Below are 22,863 nucleotides of genomic sequence, written 5' to 3'. Positions count from 1 at the left end.
CTATACTGAGCTGAAGGATATAGCAAATTTACTGACCAATAAATTCAGTTCCAGTTTTACCCCACTTTCTCACCCAGACACCTCTCGAGAAATAAATATATATATATATATATATATATATATATATATATATATATATGGAGTTACATTATAATCCCAAAATACTGAAATATCGAATTTCAGTATATTGAGACTATAAAGCCAAAAACTCACAAAAACTCACAAACCCGAAACCCGAAACCGCGAAATTCAAAACCATGACTATCAAAAAAACATTACACCACACAAATAAACACAAATACACCTACCTCCCGACACTACAACAAACCAAAACAACACACACGAACATAACAAAACAAACACACAACTACACTTCCTATAAGTAGGGGGGCAAGCCCCCCTGCACCCCCCATGTGGGGGGATGCACCCTCTCACACCTCCGCTACTTATATATACTAACTCCAAGGTCGCACTAAAAACCAAAAGACAGAAAACCCACCACCACACATTCTACACCCCCCTTGCACAAACACACATCACATGCATACAAACACCACCACTCTCAACACTTACACACTCACACTCTTACCTACCTACCCTAACCCACACCTAAACCCCCCAACACATTCACATACACACAAACCCTCCCTGAAACCCTTAAAAAACATTACACTTACCTGACGCACCATCACTACTGCGGGTTTGACATTTCCGGGTTTGATATTCTGCAGTTTTGCGAAACTGCAGATTCGACACTTTGGTCTTGAGATACTGAAATTCGATATTTCAGTATTTCGAGATTCCAAAGTCCCAGTTGGGAATAGGGGAAATTTAAAAAAAAAGGCTTCCTTTGCGTACCTTACGCATTATGGCACTTCTTGGTCGTTGGCCAGCTATGGCCATTCAATGAATTATACTATGACCTGGCCAAAGCAATCAACACAATACCATACTGGGTGTTGTAGATAAGCTCAAGAAATTAGGTATAAACCACTATGTCACCTACTGGATAGCTAGCTGGCTCACAGATGGGACACAAGAAGTCAGGATAGGTGAGTCTAACTCCATAAAATGGCAAGCCACTTGCAGAGATGTATTTTATTTATTTATTTGCTTTTGTTTACCAGGAAAGTATGTCTGGGAGCTGAAATGCCCATTTTCAGCACAGAGCCAGGAAGAAAATCTCCAAAACAAGGAGAGAAATATATTTTTGACAATTCAAAAGAAAAATGGTGGACAAACATTATTTGCCAAGTAAAACCAAACAGCAACAACAACCAGGAACAGGATTGCATCTCCGCTCAGGGCTGCAACACACTGCACTGTTAAAACGTAGCAAAAAACAAAATGAACCAAACCATGGCAATAAGAAGGCATATCATTTCAATAGATAAATGTTTAATGTTAGCACTTTCACAGTTCACAATGACTGCTTCATCAGACAAATTCACAAAGTTACACCCTTCATTTTAAAATAATCTCAACCAATAAAATTCTTCTTCCAATTAATAGATGCAGTTCATTAAAAGGCATATATCACCTTAAGCAACTATGAAAAACCGTGAAAAGAACATCATAAAAATATATAAAATACATTATATATTTCAAAACTGTCATACAGAAACAATTAAATACATAAATAGCCCCATTGATTCAACATATAAATAGACAAATTTAACACCACACGCGACTAAAAACATATTAAAAAGATCGAAAACAATGCAGATATATTTCATTTAACTAGACGTCTGTTCTTGAGGACAGGCTTGATGCAAATCTTTTCATTCCAGCCTTTACCCTTATGGGTTCGCATCCTGATAATCCATTTCAATTCACAATTCTCAACCCTATTACTAACATCACCACCCCGAAGCCCTGGGGCTATAATCTCTACCACCATAAACCTGATAGTATGAGTTTCATTGTGAGATATATGCTTGGCAAGAGCATTAGTCTGAATGCTTTTACTAATATTATAGACGTGCTCCCTTATACGATGCCTTAGCCGTCAGTCTGTTTTCCCTAAGTAAAATGCACTGCATTGCTGACAAACTGCCAAATAAACGAATGAGGTTGTGTTACATGTAGCTGTCAACCTAAACTCTATACATTTACCTATATCAGGGTGTACAAACGTCCCTGCACTGTCTACATATTGACACCAACTACATGTAGTGCATGGAAAAGTTCCGTATGTCCGGACTAATTCCTGCCTTGGTTCATGAACTTTAGGATAACACAAAATTATTTTCATATTCTTATTATTCTTGTAAATAAAACTTAGTTTAGAGCCAATTACTTCCCTGACTTCATTTTCCGACAGAAGGACACACCAGTTCTTCTTCATAATCTTCTCTATTTCCTTAACATTACTAGAGTAAGTAAGTGGGAACCTAAGGTTATTGCTAGTCTTGGCACATGCTGCAGGCCACGGTCTAGATGAGAAATAAGGTTTTACATGTGTCGCTCAAATTTGCCACCCTAGCCAGAGTACCTTCCACTACACTTGTGCTATAGCCCCTGCTTTTAAATATCTGTTTTAATACCTCAGTCTCCATTCCAAAATCTGTGATTGTGGCATTTAATCTAGATGCTCTCAGCCCCTGACCCTTAACAATATTGTTAAAAATATGGTGGGGGTGCATGCTCTTTCTATGCAAATAAGCATTCTTACTACATCCCTTTCGATATGTTCTAGTTTTAAGAGTGTCGTCATCCAAATTGCTGATGGTCACATCTAGGAAGTCTACATGTTGCTTGGAGCTGGTAATGATAAATTCCAGAAAATCTGTAGTCAAATTCAACTCATTAAAAAAGATTTCCAGTGAATCATCTCCTGCCTCCCAAACCAGAAAGAGGTCTAAGACTGCATACTTTAAACTTTAGGTATGATACAGCTGCATAGTTTATTTGTTGGCAGGTGATATTTTTTTTATCATTATTTATTTCAGTTTGATAACCGGGGAAGTCCACTGGGCCACGAGGAGCCCATTTTCAGTGGAGGCCCAGGGAGAAAAGTTCGAGAAACAATATGAAACAAAGCTCCAAAAACAGTTACAGAGAAAGAATATGAATATGTAACAATCAATTGTGTTTAGAAAAAAAAATACATCATACAATACAGTAAATTCACAGAGCATACAATACAGTAAATTCACAAAGAAATAAATAGTACTATTCAATGAAAGAATGTGGATTAACACATTTCTGATACAGACAAAATGAGAAATACATGTGAATATAAACATATAATATTTTTTTAAGCGAGAGAACTGGGTGCAGTAGATGGCTATCTCGATCTTGATTGGAGTATTGTAGAGAGATTGATGAAATTGGTTTATGCAGAGGGTGGGGGGCATTTAAGTAGGGGAGTGGGGTGGGCAGATCCATTTAGTTGTAAGATAGGAGAACAAGAGAGATTTGAATTTAGTATGGTTGGGGGTATTGCGAAGGGTGGAAGGGAGAAAGTTCCATAATTTAGAGATGGAGCAGGAAAGTAGGAGGTGGCCAGGGGGTCAGGATGGTTTGAGGATTTGTAGGAAGTTTTGGTTTTCTGATCTGAGTGAGTGGTTGGGGACGTAGGGACTTAGAGCAGAAGAGAGAGAAGGGCAGCTAGTAGGTTTGTGGATGAGTTTGTGGGCATTAGTGAGTTTAAGTAGGGTCAGGTAATTGGGAAGTTCAAGCCACTGTAGAGTATGGAGAGAGTGGCAATGGTGGGAAGAGTTTTTTGAGTTGGTAGCAAATTTGCTTATTTTATTATAGCATGATTCGAGTTTGGATTGTAGGCCTAGTTGAAGATTGTTTAACAGGGAGGCACCGTACATAAGAGAGGGGAGAAGGTAGGAGGTAGCTAGGGTTTTTCTAGTGGAGGGAGAGAGGCAGTGGTTGTGCCTATATCGGAGTCCTAGTTTTTGCTGTTTTTTTTAATGGTGGATAGAAAGTGGGTGTCAAATTTTAGATGGTTGTCAATGATGATGCCAAGGAGTTTGGTATTAGATACTATTTTGATTGGGATGTTATTGCTACTGAGTATTGAGAAGGAGTTTTTGTCTGTTGGGGAGTTTCTGGAGGGAGAGAAGATCATAAGTTTAGTTTTATTTGCATTAAGGGCAAGGTGGTTATTTTTCATCCAGCATTCTGTTTTACAGAAGGCTAACTGAGTTTTTAGAAGCAGATCGGACACGGTGTAAGCAGAGCAGATGATTATTGAGTCATCTGCATATTGGATTATAGATGAGTCAGAGATGGTGAGGTGGAAATTGTTAATAAGAATATTGAAGAGCAGAGGTCCTAGAACAGAACCTTATGGGACCCCGGTGGGGGTGTGTTGAAAGGGGGAGGTTGAAGATTTCCATTGAACGGCTTACTGACGTTCAGAGAGGTAACTTGAGAACCAGGCTAAGGTGGAGGGGAGAGGTTGAGGGACGAGAGTTGAGTTAAAAGTAGAGGGTGGGAGACAGTATTAAAAGCTTTGGACAGGTCAAGGAACAGGGAAGATACAAGTTTGCCAGAGTCAGGTGGATTTGAATTGCTGCATGCTATTTAAAACCCTGATGTAGTTTGGATGTTTTTTCCATGCCATGGAAATGACGGCAGAGAATTGTGAGTTTTTAGCAAAAGTTAATTTAAGATCTGAGAATGAATTTAAGATCTGAGAATCTTAGGGTTCTATTTGTTACATGCTATTGGATGAGATTTGACAGTGAGCATTTTTTAAGTGGATGGTGAAGTATTTTGTGTGCTGTGAGTAGCAGGGAGAGGGTGATATGTTGAGGAATTGAGTGCAGTGCAGTGATGGGACTGGTTCGGGAGGCTACAGGTGAAATTTTGGTATTAGGTATGGCTTTGTGGAAGTCATTAATAAAGATATTGAATAGCAATGGGCAGAGTATGGAACCTTGGGGTACTCCAGTGGGGGTAGGAAGGAAATTGGAGGTGGCCTGGCCCGATTTCACGGCTTGGGACCTGTCAGAAAGACAGCTGGAGAACCATGAAAGAGTTTTTTGGGAGAGGTTGAGATTAGAGAGATGGTTTAGTAGGTGGGTATGGGAGATGGTATCAAAAGCTTTAGATAAGTCCAGCAGAATAGAGGATACCATATTACCAGTGTCACGGGCTAAATTGACAAAATGTAAGAAGGAAAGAAGGGCGGAGTTGGTACTGTGTCCTGGGCGGAAGCCGTATTGGGTAGGAGACAGTAGCTGGTGTTTGGTAAGGAATGGCAAGAGCTGCAGGTGGATGCATTTTTTAAGAAGTTTGGAGATTAGGGAGAGGATGGCTATGGGGCAGAAATCGGAGATGTAACAGTTTTGCCACCCTTGTGGAGTGTAAGAATAAATGCAGTATGCCATAGTTTGGGTACATAGGATTCAAGTAGTGATCTATTGATCAGGATGCTGATAGGCAGAGCAATAACGTCTGAGGCTATTTTTAGGAAGGAGAAAGGAATGCTGTCGGGCATTGGAGCAAGGCTTTAGTTTAGAGAGAAGTTTCTTTATTAGGTTGGTGGAGATGGGTTTGAATTCGAAAGAAGTGGGGAGGAAGGGGAAGACTGAGCAGGGAGAGGTGGAGGGTTATTGTTGGTAAAGGTCTTGGTTAACTCAGCGATAGAAGAGGTGAAGAAGGTATTGAATAGAGGCAATTTCAAGGTCAGACCTGCTGGTGTCAGGACTGGGGTTGTTTTTTGTACCTGGCTTAAGGAGGGAATTAATAGAGTTCCAGAACTGTTTGGGTTTTTTTTGCATGATTTTCTTGTAGTTTGATGTAGTAAGACTTTTTATCTCTAATGACTTGTTTTTTGGATAGGTTTCTCAGCTGTTTATATTTAAGCAAGATTTCTGGCTGTTTGTATTGGAGGTAGGCTTTCCAGGTTTTATCCCTTTGCAGCATAATCTTTTTTGTATCTTTGGTAAGCCATGAGGCGGTCTTAGTTTTAACTCTCAGCTAGGGAGTTGAGGACAGTTATGAATGTTGAATTGAAATAGTCAACGGCTGCGTCTAAAGGTAGAGTTTTTAGGGGGTTCCAGTTAATTAGTTTAAGGGAGTCAGAGAAAGTAGTAGGGTTAAAGTTAGATAGGTTATGAGTATGACTGTACTGGTGAGAGTGTGGGGAAGTGGGTGTGGCTCGAAGGGTTAAGGCAGGGAGGTGATCTCCTAATGGATCAGGAATAACACCAGATTTTATGATTTTGTTAGGATGAGATACTAGGATCCAGTCAAGTATGGAGCCTGGGGGGTTTAGTTTTGTTAGGTCTAGTAATGAAATTAGTAAGTTGAGTGAAGTTAAATAGGTTGATTGTTATGGTGGGATTAGGGTTAATGATTTTTTTCCCAGTCAATATTTACATCTCCCATAATGTAGGTTTCTAGCTTAATATTAGAGGAGGTCCAGAAGGGGATGTCCAGGGTAATGGTGTTGTTACCAGGAGGAATGTAGAGGGAAATGATGCAGATGCTTTTATGGTTGTTTATTTTTAGTAGGCCAGTTACAAGTTCAGCATTATTGAAAGAAGGGATGGGATTAGGGTAAGGAGTGATGGACAAGTGGTTGGAGTAGATTAAAGCTACACCACTACCTCTTCTACTTAGGTGGACAGATCGGAGAGAATGAAATCCAGGGGGAAGGAATTCTGAGTCACTTATGTGAGGTTTTAGCCAGGTTTCAGAGATGGCTACAATGTCAGGTAAGTTGTGATTGAGCCAGGCATGAAAAAGGGTTAATTTATTTTTTAAGCTTTGGGTGTTGATGGTGAGGAATTTGAGGTATTTACTAGTGGTTTTGTTATTGGTGCTGGGGTGGTTTGTTGGAGAAAAGTTTGGTCCTGGATTGGGGTAAATGTCACTGGCTAAGCAAAGGTAAGTGAGATGGGGAATATGTGTATTAGGTTTGTACTTAGAAGTGGCTAGTAGTGAATGGGTTTAGGTTTGTAGTATTTAGTAGTGCTTGGGAAAAGTTTTACTTTTAAGAGAAGGATAGGGTGGTAGGGAACTAAAGAGGCAGAGATGTTGTGGAAGTGGGCTGTAAGGAGGGGGTGGGGAGGAAGAGGTGGAGGGTGTAAATGGAAATCTGTATAGGAGCTGGCATGGTAAAGAGGTAGTAGACGAAGGATGAGGATCAATGTAGAGATAAGGATTTTAGGAGCAAGGGAGAGCATGGTAGCTGGAGTTAGAAGTGATAGAGAGGAGGGTAATGGGATATTAGATGGGGGTGTGGTAGTGAGAGTCAGGTAGGTTGGAGGAAGGGGTGGGGGAAAGGTGTGTGAGGATTGGTTGGAGGAGAGGGAGGGATATAATATATATAATAAATCTGTAAAAAGAAAAAATGTTACGGGTAAATCCATCAACAGCTTCTTGTATAGTGTACAATGACAGAGACTTTTGCAAGGCCTTTTTCAAAAACAAAAAATGTGAATATAAATTATCAAAGACTGTTCATCAATTTCTGCAAAAATTATAAAAGAAATATTTCACAGCACGTCCTAATCACATACATGCGTACATGAATGTTTTTTATTCAAAATCTGATATTTAAGTATGTAAATAACACAACCAAAAAGGAGTCTTCTTCTTATAAGCCAAACCACTTTTCCGAAATGTCCAAAAAGACACTAAGAGGCCAAAAGCACTAAAGTGAATAAAGTGCTCACAAAGTTCAGAAAGAAAATGGCTTCTTCATCTGCCAGTAGCTCACAACAGGCTAATTAAGGTTCCCAAAAATTGAACAATGTCTTCAATAATTGTAAAGGAAAATGTTCCATGACGTGTTGAAAAAAAATAAAACTGCAGCTCAATTAAAAAAACAGTAAGAACCTGAAAAAGCTCCAAAGGAAAATAAATGATTAAATTCTGGAACACCTTGCCACGTCTTTAGAAAGATTTTTTTTTTTTGCACAGGGACTACCTCCCCCCACATACCTCTTTTGAGGGTAAGAGGTGACTGCAACCCATACACTCCTTATCACTTGCACAAACTAATTCCTGAGACTACTGTACTTTGAATTAGGAGAAATATTCCAAAATACCAGAAAGTCCTTGGAATTTCAAGATGCACTCCATGACTAAGAAAGGTTCTTCTATGAGATTCCCATAGTACAATCTATTTAGGAAAGTATACTTGAATCCTCTTAAGGTCAATACCTATATTTTTACTTGAAGTAACTTTATTTACCTATTTATTTTATTTATTGACATTTGTTTTCCAGGAAAGTTCTCTGAGCCATGGAGAGCTCATTTTAGGTGGAGGCCCGGAGAGAAAAGCTCCAATGCTAAAAAACAATATAGCAATATAAGAATATAACAATACAGATTTACAAAGTATGATAATATAAACAGCAAAAAGCAAAGAAACAAATAGAGTATCCATACAAATTTACGAAGAGTAATGATATAATCCAAAAAAAAAATAGAAGAAATCCAAAGTAACCATAGGAGCAAGTTAAGAATGAGTAAAAAATACCCCAATGTCAGATAGACAAATGGTACAAATATTTGTGCCTTTAGTAAATAAATTGTGGGAAACAGAAATAACAGCAGAGTGAATACAGATTTTCAGAGGCAAGTTAGAGTAGTGAGAGGGTGATTAAGGTTAGTAGCAAGAGGGAAAACGGTTAATACAATTATGGCAATAGTGCACGAGATAAAATGGTTGGAGAGGTTAGTTAGTGCAGACACAATACAGGGAAGATAGATTGACTGTAAAGCTTAGAAGCAAGGCTGAGACTGATACTGAGATAAGTCAGGCAATGGCATCATAGGTAGTAGCATCAAAGGGCAGTTTTGAAGTTTGAGGGATATTGTTCACTACATATGGAGGAGGGGAGGTCTTTCCATAATTTGGCAATGGTCCAGGAGTATAGGAGTTTTCCTGCAGGTAGATTTGGTTTATAGATTTGGAGTAAGTGTTGGTGTTCTAATCGCAGGGGTTGAAGGGGGAGTAGGGGGCGATTAGGGAACTGAGGGCAGGATAAAGTAATTGTTTGAGGATGAGTTTATGTGAGGTGGTTAGCTGTATAAGTAATAGGTGGTGAGGGAATTCTAGCCATTGTAGTTTCTTTAGGGCAGTGCAGTGATGGGAAGAGTGGCAACTACTTGCAGTGAATTTATCAATCTTATTGTAACAGGATTCTAGTTTTAATTTCAAGGAAGACTGTAGGTTAATTAACAATAGAGCACCGTAGGTTAGATATGGTAGAAGGTAGGTGAGGGTGAGAGCTTGTTTAGTTGGTAAGGAGAGAACCTATTGTGCCTGTATAGTAGCCCTAGTTTTTTGTGTGTTTTGTTAATGTTGGATTGGACGTGCAGATTGAACTTTAGGTTTTCATTTATTATGACACCTAGTAATTTGGTAATGGTTACTAATTCAATTTTTGTAGAGTTTAGTGAGATTATATTGAAACCTTTATTTAGAATAATATTCTTTTGGGGGGTAAACAGCATAAGCTTAGTTTTTTGGCATTAAGAGAAAGGTGTTTTTTGTGGAGCCAGGATTCTACGATAGAAAATGCTGTTTGGGTTATTTGTTGTAGAGTGTCTGGGTTGGGAACACAGCAGACTACAGTCAAGTTATCTGCATAGTGACCTAGGGAGGAGTTTGGAATGTCTTTGTGTAGATTATTTATGAAAATATTAAACAGGAGAGGTCCTAAAATTGAGCCCTGTGGGACACCTGTAGGGTTGAGAAAGTAGGGAGAAACAGAGTTTTGCCATTTGACAGCATGTTGCCTATCAGAGAGATAGCTCTTGAACTAATTAAGTGATTGAGGGGATAGTCCTATGGATGAGAGCTGAGTCAGGAGAATGGTATGGGAGATAGTATCGAATGCTTTGGAAAGATCCAGAAAGAGAGCTGATACTACATAGCCTGAGTCACGGGATTTTATTGATAATATCAAGGAAGGAGATCAGAGAAGTAGACGTGCTATGCCTTGGCCAAAAACCATGTTGGATAGGGGAGAGGATGTTGTTATTTAGTAGGCAATGGATGAGCTGTTTTGGATGCATTTTTCTAGAATTTTTGATACAAGGGACAGATTAGCAAAGGGTCGAAAATCTGAGATGTCAGAGGATGGGCCACCTTTATGTAGTAAGAAGATTATAGCTTTTTTTCCAAAGGCAAGGAACGTAGGACTCCTGGATGGACCTATTGATAAAGATACTTATAGGGTAGGATACTGAGTTAGCAGTGATCTTAAGGAATTTGGCAGGAACATTGTTGGCAGAATTAGAACAGGGATTTAGAGTCTGAATGAGTTTTTTTTTATGTGGGATGTGGAGAATGGGAGACGTTGAATTCTAGATTGTGAGGTTCCTTGATAGAATTTTGTATAAGGATATATGCGTTGGAATGATTATATAGTGGTGGGGTAGAAGAGTTAGATATGGGGAAATGGTTGAATGGTAGAGCTGAGGAGAAGGAGGAAGTAAGTTTGGCTATGGAATCAATAAAGTAGGAGTTGAATTTAGAGGTGATAAGGGCAGGCGTTGTGTTGGGGTATGTGCATGGATTAGATCTGGTGTCAGGGTGTAGAAGATTATTAATGGAAGACCAGAAAAGTTTAGGGTTAGTTTTTCTACTTGTTTGTAGGTTCTAGATGTATTGCTGCTTGTCCTTGCAGATAAGTTTTTTGACTTGGTTTCAAAGTTGTTTATAATGGGTAAGGTCAGATGGATTATTGGATATGAGCCAGCATTTCCAGGCTTTGCCCCTATTTTTCATGATTTCTCTGGTAGATTTAGACAGCCATGGGGCTTGGTTAGATTTGATTATTTTGTATCTAGAAGGAGCTAAACTGTGAGGGAAACTTAGAAAAGAATTATTGAAGTAAAGGAGGGCATTGTCTAGAGGGAGAGTTTTAAGACAGTTCCAGTTATAGCTACTTAGAATACTGTTGAAGGTCTTAGGACAGAATTTAGATAAGTTTTGTATTACTCTAACGTTATGGACCTTTGATATGGATGAACAGTTTCAAATAGTAAAGGCTGGGAGATGGTCATTAAGGGACTTTGCCAGAGTACCATATGTGGGCTATTTAGAAGGATCTGAAACCAAGATCCAGTCTAGAATCGAGCCTTTGTTGGTTTTAAAGTTAAACCTAGTGTTAGTGTTAATTAGTTGTGTAAAATGGAATAAGTTTATGGTAGAGGGGGAATGAATGGAGGAAGCAGAGGCCCAGTCAATGTTCAGGTTACCTAAAATAATAGTTTCATTTTTGATAGCACAGGTGACCCAAGACAGGATGTCTTCTAAAATAGGGATGTTATTTCCTGGGGGAATGTATATGACTATTATACAGAATTTTTTTTTTTTTTTTGCGTTGTTGAAGTCTAGGAAAGAGATTCGAATCTCGGCATTTTGGAATTGTGGAATGGAGCCAGTAAAAGTGGACATATTAAGATTATTGGAGTAAATAAGGGCAACACCACCCCTTCTTTTATGTTGTCTATCAGTTCTAATTACATTAAAGTTAGGGGGAAGAAATTCTGAGTCTTGTATGGAAGATTTTAACCAGGTCTCTGTAGCAGCTAGGATGTGAGTTGCGTTTTGGGTAAACCAGGCATGGAACAAGAAGTTTTGTTACAGATGCTTTGAAAGTTTAGAACTTAAAAATCAGTTATCTAGCCCTGCCTCTAGGATTGTTTTATTTCTAAAATGAACGCTGACCAACCATAAAAATAGAACACAACCCACGACAACAGTTTAAGGAACGACCAAAACCAAGCAGAGAATCTTGTCAGTAACCAAAAGCAAATAATCCAATATTCCAACAGTTCGAATAGTTTTTTCTTGTATGATATTCCACAGAGTTGTACTTATTAGTCTCACCAAGGAAGCTCTTACATTAAATTAATCTAACGGCTACAAAATAAATTATCGGCTGTTTACTATAAATATTATACCGGTTAATATGGTAGTGACGACCACATTTCCTCAGACACAAAAGTACTTCATGCACTTTTTTCATTTACTACTACCTCACGAAAACCGGCATTAAGTGTCCTTAATTTTCATAACTTTATGAACTGCTTATTTTCTTTCCGTTAGGATTACACCTCGACGAAATTTGTAAGAAAAAAGATAGACATATATGTATTATATAGAGACAAATATATACTTTGGTCTGAGATGCTGAAGCTACATTATTCGGACAGCTCCCAAAGATGGACAATGGTGTACCTGTAAAAAAAAAGCTTTTGACAATGACAATTGAGTGTGTGGTTTGTAGGAAACCATTTCGTGTTGCACTCGTATTTCAAAGACGTAAAATCCAGCTCGTAATTCATACGCAGATCCTTTCGACAGCATAGATCTTGTCCGAGTTTCAAGTCTGTACCAGGAGGAACGAATTTGGTGAATTTTTAAACCGGGGATCTTTTTGAATGTTACACTAGCCGTGATTGGTGTATCAGTGTAAGAAGAGTTGCTTACTAGAATAGTATGTCGTGGAGCTACGCTTCAGCTTTTTCTTAATTGGTTTTAATGTTGCTAATTTTGCTGTTTTTTTTTTTGAAAATTTGGAACTTATAACTCTTGATTATGTAAAGCTGTTGAGGAAACAGTCCTGATGTTTCCTGGATTTTGAATGATGTTCTTTTGGGTATGATGGTAATGGTGAAAAAGCGGGTACTAGGAATCGTAAACGGAATAAATAGAAGAATAATGAAGCTTCTTGTTGCACTGGCACTGATCGCGTACGTAGCATGTAAGTAACTGTTATATTTTAAGTTTAGCTAATGTCTTAGGTGAGTACTTGGCGCAATACTCTGGTTTCAGCAGTTTCTTATGCTTTTTGACAGCACTGATTTCTTCGTTTCGTTTTATTTTCAGTGTCATTTTTGCTTTGCTAGAAAAACATACTGGTCTCTGTGTGCCTGTTTTTAATGTGTTGATAGTCTGGGTGTTGCAAGCAGAGTTTGCAGTTTTGAAGCGGAGACTGAGGAAATCTATCCTAAATTTGCGTCCTTGTTTGTATATAAATGTCTGCGCAGAACTGCCAAGATTGCGTGTGCTAATTAAAAAAAAGTTTTTATATATTCGTTCAAGAGCGGAGAACTTGGCTGGTAAACGCAAAGACACGTGAGAATGTAACTGAAGGAATTTAGACTAATGTGTATTAGAAAAAAATGCACTTTAATCTCCTTTGTTACAAGGATGCTGTGATAGTGATCTTGGATTCCAGCAGTGTTGTGCTTCTTATCTTAAGCTGTAATATTTTAAACTCGTTATGCACTTTTTTTACAGTAACAGCAGCTTGTTCAAATAAGTTTTGTATCAGGCAACCAGCAAAGGCAGCTGCCAATTCCAGAGTGGGAACCCAGTACTGAGTCACAAACTACCAATCCAGGAAGTAATGTAAAAACCGGTTTATTATGGTTTTATAATGAATTGATTAAAATTGTTGAAAGATTGGTGGATATTCTTAACCAATAACCATTCCAGAATAATTAGCTTATTTTGCTAGTCTTGTGTGCTTACAGGTACAGTATGGAAAAATGAAAAGATTGAAAGGACACACAATTTAATAATTTGTCAGTGAGTTGAAAGACTACTGAAAACAGTTGATAGTAATTTAATTTTAAAGTAAATAAGCCACTCAAAATCGCTTAATAAAAGATTACCTGATAAACCACAAACAAATTTTCTTAGAAGTATGAAACTGAATTTTTTGGCATAAATTCATGAATAATAAATGCAGTCATCAAAAATTTCTTGAAATGATAATCAGTAATTTTATTTATGCACAATGTAACAGTTAAATAGGTGAATTTTGTGTATACGTTTGTCATAATTATAGTATCTGAGCCTCCTCTTTGAGCACCGGAATCAAGGAAAGTCATTTAAACAGGGTGGATGATTAGCATCCAACCTCAATTGCCATAATAACTCCTTAATCTCCGTTTGTTTTTTCTTTCCACGCTCCTCCTCCTAAAGTTTTGTGGATTTTTTTTCTAAAATAGTAAAGGAAAGGCTCTTAAAATCCTTGCACTTCATAGTATGTTTATATAGAGCACTATTGGTATTGTATTTTAAAATGTCATTATAATGCTAATATATCTTTTTTGAGTTGTTGCTGTGTTTTTCCCCACATAGAAAGCTGTATGTGAAACACAGAGCAAAGTAACACCTTACTAGTGCAGTTCTCCCCCTTGGGGGTAAATCAGAGTTCAAACTGTTACTTAACTTGTTGGATTTACATTGACTACACAAACCATATTTTGTGGTATTTCTTTTCTGTTTATAATCCAAAGGTGTGTCTTTATTAAAGTCAACAATGTTCCTAATATTGTTTGCTCTGTCATAAACAAAATCAGGTTTCTTCCCCAAACTCATTTGTAGTTTTTCATCACTTGTCAAAATACACCAATTTTTATTTAGTACGCTTAGCATTGTACTCTACATTGAATGCCCTTTGGTATGGCTTGGCAACAGGTGTCTTTGTTATCTGAGTAATAGAAATTCACTCAGAATTAGTTGTAACCTCTGTATCTTTGTGTATTGTATGACTGTTTTTGTCCAAGTTCAAAATAACTTGATTGCTGGTATTACTCACATTGTTCAAGCCAATGCCAAGTAAATTAATGTATTTCACCCCTCACGCTTCAAATACTTCATCATCGATGGCCCTAATTAAGTCGTAGGGATATTCCCTTTCTAAAAACAATTTTTCCAACTTAGTTCTTTCAATATCAAACAAGTTCTTGTCTGAAATCCAATTAATAAGGACCATCAGTGATGAACACAAAGATACAGAGGTTACAATTGATTGTTTAAATACAAATTGGTGTATTTTGGCAAGTGATGAAAAACTACCAAGGATTTTGGAGGAAAACTTGCATTTCTTTATAAAAGAACAAACAACAATAAGAACGTTGTTGAAATTAGTAAAGACATATCTTTGGATTATAAACAGATATACCAAAAATGTTTTTTTGCAGTTGGTGTAAATATATTTTAGAATCCAGTTCCATCAAGTTAAGTAGCAGTTTAAACTCTTGTGATTTACCCCCAAGAGGGAAACTGCACTAGTAAGGGGTAAGTTAGGGGTAAGTTTATTTAACTCTGTGTTCCACTTGTGCAGCTTTCTATGTGGGAAAACAGAGTGACAACTCAAAACGGGATATATGAGCATTATTATGACATCTTAAAATGCAATACCAATAGTGCTCTATATAAAGATTCCCTGGAGTGCATGGATTTTGTTTTTTTTTTTTTTTTTCCTTCGCTATTTTAGAAATTCTACACAACTCTGGAGGATGAGCATGGAAAAAAAATAGAGATTAAGGAGTTAATGTGGGAAATGAGGTTGGATCATCCACCCGGTTTAAATGACTAATTTTCTTTGATTCCAGTGCTCAAAGAAAAGGCTTGGATACTATAATTAATTAAGACAAACGTATACACAAAATTGACCTATTTATTGCATAAAAATTATTATTATATTAAGGAATTTTGGATGATTTTATTTATTCATTAATTTATGCTAAAAATTCAGTTTCATATTTTTAAGAACAATTTTTTGTGGTTTATCAGACCATCTTTTTATGAAGCGATTTTGAGCCGTTTATTTTAAATTGCAATTACTGTCAATTGAATATTTTTTTATTGTTTTCAGTAGTCTTTTGACTCACCGACAACAAGTTAACATTAAGAGTTTGTTCTTTCAATCTTTTCAGTTTTCCATACTGTGTCTTTAAACATGCACGACTAGTAAAATAAGTTAATTATTCTTGAATGGTTGTTGGTTAAGAATGTTCAACAATCTTTAAATCAATTTAATATAAACCATAATAAATTGTTTTTTGCATTACTTCATGGATTGATTGGTAGTTTGTGACTGATTTCTGGGTTTCCATTTTGGAGTTGGCGGCTTCCTTTGCTGGTTACTTGGTGTATTGGTTTCTAAGGGTTTGCAGCTGTAACCACTTGGACAAGTTTATGTTTGTTGTTTTTATAAGTTTTGTGTCCGGTAAAAAACTCAGGCGGCTTCCTTTGCTGGTTAATTGGTGTATTGGTTTCTAAGGTTTTACAGCTGTAACCACTTGGACAAGTTTATGTTTGTTGTTTTTATAAGTTTTGTGTCCGGTAAAAAACTCAAATATAGCTGTCGTTATGTATTCAAGGAGACTAATGTCTTGTTGCTTTGTGTATGTTCTGCGGCAGACAATAATAATAATATCTGCCTATTTGTATTTTATTACTAAATGCACATGCTTAATGGCATCTCTAATAGGTTCTCCTGTGTTCTCACCCTTCCACATTCTTGTCCTTTCATCTAAAAAAAAAAAATCATTCCCCTGTACAGTGTGACATCTGTTTTAACTGATTCTGCCTTTTTAAAGAGGGCAGCTACTTCATAAATAGTACCATCAATAAAGGTATCTTTTGTGCTTTCTTGGTGGTGGTTCCACCTCCCAGAGGATTATGACAGGATCTTGTTGGTCACACCATGGAATGAATGAGACATCATAGGGAAGAATAAAGATTTCATGGTTTAAAAATCTATATGGTGTATAGAGGTCTGGTGTAGTTGGTGTAATAAATCTCTGGTACTTTGAGTTTGGGAAGATTTTTTATATATATATATATATATATATATATATATATATATATATATATATATATATGTGTGTGTATATATATATATATATATATATATATATATATATATATATATATATATATATATATATATATATATATATATATATATATACATATGTATCTATTTTTTATCAGTTATGTATACTAGGTAGATATGTAGATAAGTAAACAATCCTGCCTGGCTCTTTCAGTAACAATTGTTAGCAGCTTTGTTTAGTTTTGGATAAGCCTGAACGTTTTCTGTTCTGTTTTCCATTGCAGTGATTATTGCATTCTAGATTTAATTGGTATAAATTGCTTAGGTTTATCAGCAGCTGTTCAGTCTGTGAGTAAATATGCATCATATATTCTGACATGATTTCTCCTCATTAGAAAACGTCATTACAGTTCTTAAGCTTACTTAAATGAAGGAATGTAATGCTGCTAGCTTTAAGGAATGACTTCTTGTTTTATTTTATTTTAAATTATGAGCTAGTAATTAAGAATTTTTTTTTTAATTTTATAATTAAATGTGTATCTATGGTCACCGTCTCACTGAAAGATTTTTGGTTCAGTGTGTACCATTGAGCAGTACATTCTGTTCTTCACTGTGCCTAATAATATTTGGCTTTACTATCACTGAAGATAATCTACTTTTATTAGTGTAATAACTGGCAGTTACGTATGTATCTGTGGAAAGGTTACTCAGAGTTAACAATTCACCTGTTTGCGTTTGGGCAAATTAGTGTACTCCCTCTTCCTAATTTGATTAGGAGGCACAATGTGTTCAATAGCTAACAAGTGTTAGTGACTTCAGTAACGTATTTGTGAAAAACTCTGGTCACAGGTCATGTGTGTTCACTTGTGTGGGTAATTGTTGTCATGATTACTTGTACCAGACTGGTATAACTTGCCTGTATATGCTTTTTAACAGTGCGAGAAAGGAGTACATACACCATTCCCCTAGTTTTGTGTGAATCCCTGTGGTGATTATGTTACGGGATATTGGAGAGGTTTTCTTTGTTCAAAAAAAAAAATAACCTTTTTTGGATAGTTGCATATGTTCTACTTTTGTTTGGCAAGTTCTAGTTCAGTATAAATAGGCACTGCTGCTAATTTTATTAGCATGTTTTAAGAATAATACACTGTTTTGGCATTAATCTCAGCAAGTACATATTTCAGTTGTACTATACTTATTGGACAGAAGCAGTTGTGTGGAATTGTAGTCTGTGATATAGGATCATAGGAGGTTACTAGGCTAATGGCCCTGTGGCCCTTACAAGCCTAGCCAAGAGTTTATCCCCAAAAAGAAACCTCAGTTAGCATCTGTTGCCCCTGTTGGTAAGGAACAAAGGTGAAACCCCTGGAACAAATTTGTGGTTTCCCATCCACTCCTCGAGGTTACGCTTGAAGAGGGTCAGTGAGGTACTCTGGTTGACATGCATGGGAAGTCTGTTCTAGAGATAGGGCAGCCTCTGGGAGACAAAACTGTCTCTCCAGCAGGTTTTGTTGATGTTACATACTAGATTTAGGCCTATCGAGTGGCTAATGTGCGAGGAGGGTCTGAAATTGCCTTGTAGGCGAGACGCAAATCACCTCTGAGCAATCTGTATGATACCAAGTAGAGTGATGGTGATTTGAGTATGTCCGCATAGGATAGGTGTTGGGAGCCCATGAATTCTCTTTGTGAGGTATTTCTGTGGCCTTTCCAGTTGGTGCAGGTGTTTGGAGAGGTGCATACCAAATGGGGCATTGTATTCAGTTATAGGTCTGAGGGAGGAGTACAGAAAGGTAGTAACCTCCTTTTTTTTTCTGGATGCAATCCCTTTACTTATGAGATGAATCTAGTAAAAGGCTTTTCTGACCACTGCCGCCACACAATGGTTGAATGTGAGATTGTTGTCAACCTGAGTACCCAGGTCTCTCACCACAGGTTGTGTGCTTAGGGGGTTGCCGTTGATGTGGTAATCAGTAGGGGCCGTGTTTTTTCCAAATGATGTAACTTAAGGTCATGACTTTAACACCAGCTATTTGTAGCTGTGAGACCCTCTTGCAGTATGTTAACAGCATTTGGAGAGTCAATGGCAATACCCAACCTACAGTCATCCACAGACTTGGTCAGCCACAGGCCCTTTGTCTTTGGCATCTACTTCTCAGAGGTCCAGGCAAACAGTAGGGGTCCTAGGACAGATCCCTGGGGAACACCACTAGCGACAGGTTTGCTGTCGGAGGTGGTGGCACCTGTTTTGACCTTGTGGGTCCCTTCTGTGAACCAGTTGGCCACCCATCTGACGAGATAAGGATTAACACCAGGTTGTGTTAGCTATTTCATGATGCACGAGTGGGGGATTGTGTCAAAGGCCGTGGCCAGGTCAAGCTAAGCTGTATGTACTGACTTTCCCTCATCCAGGGCCTTGGTAACAGTCTCAAAGAAGTCAGCTAGGTTTAGTAGGGAAGATCTGCCCCTGACAAATCCAAATTGGGTGGGGTTGAGTGCATGGAGGTTGCCTGTGTTCTTGTTTATGAGAGCCATAGTAATACGCTCCATGGCTTTACAGATCAGACTTCTCAAGCTAATGTGGTAATAGTTTCGCGGGTCAGTAGTGGCACCACCTTTATGCAATGGGATGACAATGGCGGTTCTCCACTCTGCTTGAACGAAGCCTGTAATTAGGCTGTGGTTAAACAGGGTGCTAAATGGCAAAGCTAGTTCTTGCTGGAAATGGCACAGAATACAGCCTGGGATACTATCTGGTCCCATGGAAGCTGTGTCCTTTGTCTTGGATAGGGCTTTTAACACTTGATCTGCGGAGATGTGAGGTGTGGGACAAGTATCTGGAATGTTGACTGGGCCTTTGGGGGGGGTGATAAGGGGGTGAAGTTTGAGCCGAACCTAAGTCAGCAGGATTAGGAGGATATAGTGGTGTTTACCTGACCGAAGGTCTGCTGTGATGTATGCAAAATTAAATTTTATTAAATGTTCATTTTATTGCTCTCGGCACAGTTACAGTTTCTCTGGAATTACATTTCTTTGTGCCTAACTTTACAAATCAAAGCAGTTAGTATTGCACATATGTAGGGATGTGAAAAATTGCTTAAAAATGAGAAAAGTCTATTACTTCTTATCCATAAAACTTGCATAGCATTGAAAGGGAAAGATTACTGGCTTAATTTATGCTTGTTGTTGGCCTCCTAACTTTTGTTTTCACTGACTACACCTGATGTATGCCAACGTCCAACATTACAAAGACTTGTAGGTGCTTAAGTTATCTGTGCTTTACCATGTGACAATGGTACACCAGCTGTTAGTTTTACTTTTATGCATGTTTATAAGGAAGCATTACTTTTTTTTTTCAAACTAAACGTTGCTTTGCATAACTCCCACAGCTGGTGCACACAAATGTTTGCACATGGCCCATAAGCAAAGGGCCCTGACCAAGAATGTACTTGAATGTATTATGCAGATAGTGAGCCAAAACACAGAAAGCATTGTAGATGGTGTAACTTGAAGGTTATCACAATCGGTGTATCATAACACTGTTTCCCATTGTTTCATTTTCTGTATAGTGCACAGAGCTTTGTGTCATTATCTGTCTGTTTGCTCTGATTTGCTCAATTGTACACAAGTTTGATTCCAGAATTATTGTACAAAAGTTATAATTTCTTTATGGATATGGCATATAGATTGTTTCAGCCCATGGATCTCTGATCTTTAATGGACAAAGTCAAGAAAGGTTCTTACAAGTGTGGACACTGCTCCCAATGTCCCTATGTTTATAATGGTGATAAGGTGGAATTATTAGTAAGAAATAGAACGCTGATTAGCAAAGAATATGCTACACGTGAAACCAGTGGAGTGATTTATTTAGTGCTGTGTAAGGTATGTAGTGGATTCTATGTGGGGAAAATGGAAAAGAGGCTCTGCAGAAGAATCTACGAACATATATATGAGGTGAAGAATCCCAGTACTAGTAATGCCTTATACAGACATAGCACCATATGTCATAATGCTACTTTTTACTTTTTTCTTTTGTATTAGAACAGGTGACTAAAGGTGTGAGAGGGGGGCCTGTGGGAGCTCAATATTGAAAACGGGGAACTCTTTTGGCAGATTGTACTGGAAGCTAATAAGTTTCCTGGTATGAATGAAAATTTGTCTTTAGCTCCAGTACTAAAGATTAGGGCTACTGCGGTGGTGGTGCTGCGGTAGCGTTGTCGCCTCACAGTAAGACGTTGTCCTGTTCGATTCTCAGCTAGAGCGTTTTCTGTGTGGAGACATGCGTGAATGGGCGTACCTTCATTGAAGGTTGTGCGTCAGGGCCGGCAATTTGGCACGTAAAAATCTACCACCAATCATTAGTGGACCGGAGTTCCGCTGTGGCGACTCCTAGCCGAAAGACGCAACAACAACTAAAGATTAGGGCTGCCAAACTTTGAACTGTGATATTCATTATAGTCACTAGATGGAGGCATTGTGTGTTTTTTGGATTTTTTTTTTTTCCAATAATTCTTTATTTATTATTTTCATTGATATAAGGTAGCAAACATAGTGTAATAAGTAGAGGTAACACCACTTCAGAAAAAGAAGTTGTTATACATTGTTTTGTACAATAGGAAGTAAAACAATCGACCAATACTATTTGCACTATATACATAGATGTTTTCAGTACTCGAGAGAAATTGTTACAGTTCAGTGACAGTTAGTTATTGTGATTAGAAATATACATTATAAAAAGGAGGGAGAAGAAAAAATTTGTGGGCTATAAATATAGGATCTGAAGTAGTTAACTTCATTTGTGCAGCAACCTATGGGAATCTGATCTGACCTCTGATCCGAGCCAGCAGTTTTCAACAGCTTTAGATCCAAGCTCCTCCCCATACCCATAATCCCCTGCCAACCCTGACTGACCTCAGATCTAGTTTGCCGCAGTTTACTTCAGCAGCTTGATCCAGAGTTCCAGGCGTTTTCGTTCTCTTGTGAGAAAAATTTTACTTTTCTACCACTTTTCTTTAACCTTTGGTGCGAGTGTGTGTTTAGGTCCCTTTTTTCTAACTAAAAGCTCTCTTAGTTTAAATTATTTTGTTTCTATTTAACCTCCCCCTTCCTTCGTGGTTCCGTCAGGGTTGTGTGTGTGTGACTTTGGGGCCTAGTGTGTGTGGCTTACCTTCTATAGTATGTCTGAGGTCCCAAAGGTGATGTTTTCTAAGTGCATCGAGTGTGGCCATAAGCTGTCCCCAGCGGATGGCCACACTGTGTGTGTTGTGCCTTGGGGTTGAGCACCTGTCCTCTGGTTGTACCATTTGTGCAGCGTTCAACCCCAGGGCACTCAAGGACCGGAGGTCTAAGCTGATTCTGGCGGGTCTTCTGCCCCCAGAATCGGCTTCTACCTCCAGTCCTCCCATGACTCCTGCTGCAGTGGCTGCCATTCCTGCTTCCCTCCCCCCGGCCGGGACTCAACCTCCCGTCTTAGGCCCGGAGGAGAGGGAGGCCAGGAAAGAAAGGGAGGAGGGAGAAGCACCACAAGCGGCGGGTCGAGGCCTCCACTTCACCCCCCCCCCGGCTAAGCGGTCTTCTCCCTCCAGGTCTTCTGGGTCTCCTCCTTCTCGGATCCGGTCCCCGTGCTTTTCACCGGGTCCTGAGGAGGAGGAGACCCGATCTCCTTTGAGGTCATCGAGGCGACACTCCTGCCCTGCCTCTGTGGCCTTGTCGAGATCTACCAGAAGTCTCACGGATGCAGATTTGGACCTGATGATGAGAAGATTCCTCCAGGCCCAACTGCAGATGGGAGTGCACCTGCCTCCCCCTTCTTTGCCCCGATAGCTCCTTCTCCGTCCCGCTTCCCAGGTTCGGAGTCTTTGGAGCCAGGGGTGTGTCCGCACTGATAGTCTCGGGTACTTTGGCGCCGACACTCTCCTCAAGTCTGTCGGGTCCATTTTCTTCGGATCCAAGCTCTCGGAGCCGAGGGCTGAGCTTCGGATCCAGCAGTATCTGTATGCCTTAGGCTCTGTCCAGGTCGGAGCATGCTGGTCCGTCGGATCCGATCGCTTCGGCGCTGGCCCTGATCCGTCCGTCGGATCCGAGGGAGAGTCTGCTTTTGGATCCCAGAGAGAGCAGCTCTCCCTCGGCATTCAACGTGGTGGAGAGGGTCCTGTCGAGAGATTCCAGACCCCCGGCCCTTGCCATGGCTCTACCCTGCACTCCTTCTCAGTTGGTCCCGACTTCCATCACCCGGCCCCAGGGACATCCTGGTTTGACATCCCGGGTAGTTCCATTGGAACAAGACGTT

General features: G+C 38.9%; 1 protein-coding gene across 2 annotated transcripts in view; it reads left to right on the top strand.

Moving 5' to 3' along the window:
- Nucleotides 1-12,293: 12,293 nt before the first annotated feature.
- The window catches only part of UXS1 (UDP-glucuronate decarboxylase 1), a 1,006,428-nt gene continuing 995,858 nt past the window's right edge, over nt 12,294-22,863 (top strand). Inside the window, exon 1 of one of the 2 annotated variants that reach the window (XM_044072750.1) lies at nt 12,294-12,698. In XM_044072750.1, coding sequence (XP_043928685.1) covers nt 12,596-12,698 — 103 coding nt within the window. In that variant the 5' untranslated portion in view covers nt 12,294-12,595. The remainder of the gene's footprint in view (nt 12,699-22,863) is intronic. The other variant, XM_044072749.1, reaches the window with a different exon arrangement.

Source organism: Protopterus annectens, chromosome 5.part0, assembly GCF_019279795.1.
Source record: "Protopterus annectens isolate FY-2018-M chromosome 5.part0, PAN1.0, whole genome shotgun sequence".
Classification (NCBI taxonomy): domain Eukaryota; kingdom Metazoa; phylum Chordata; order Ceratodontiformes; family Protopteridae; genus Protopterus; species Protopterus annectens.
Note: the sequence above shows the minus strand (reverse complement) of the source record. Positions and strands in the feature narration are given on the sequence as shown.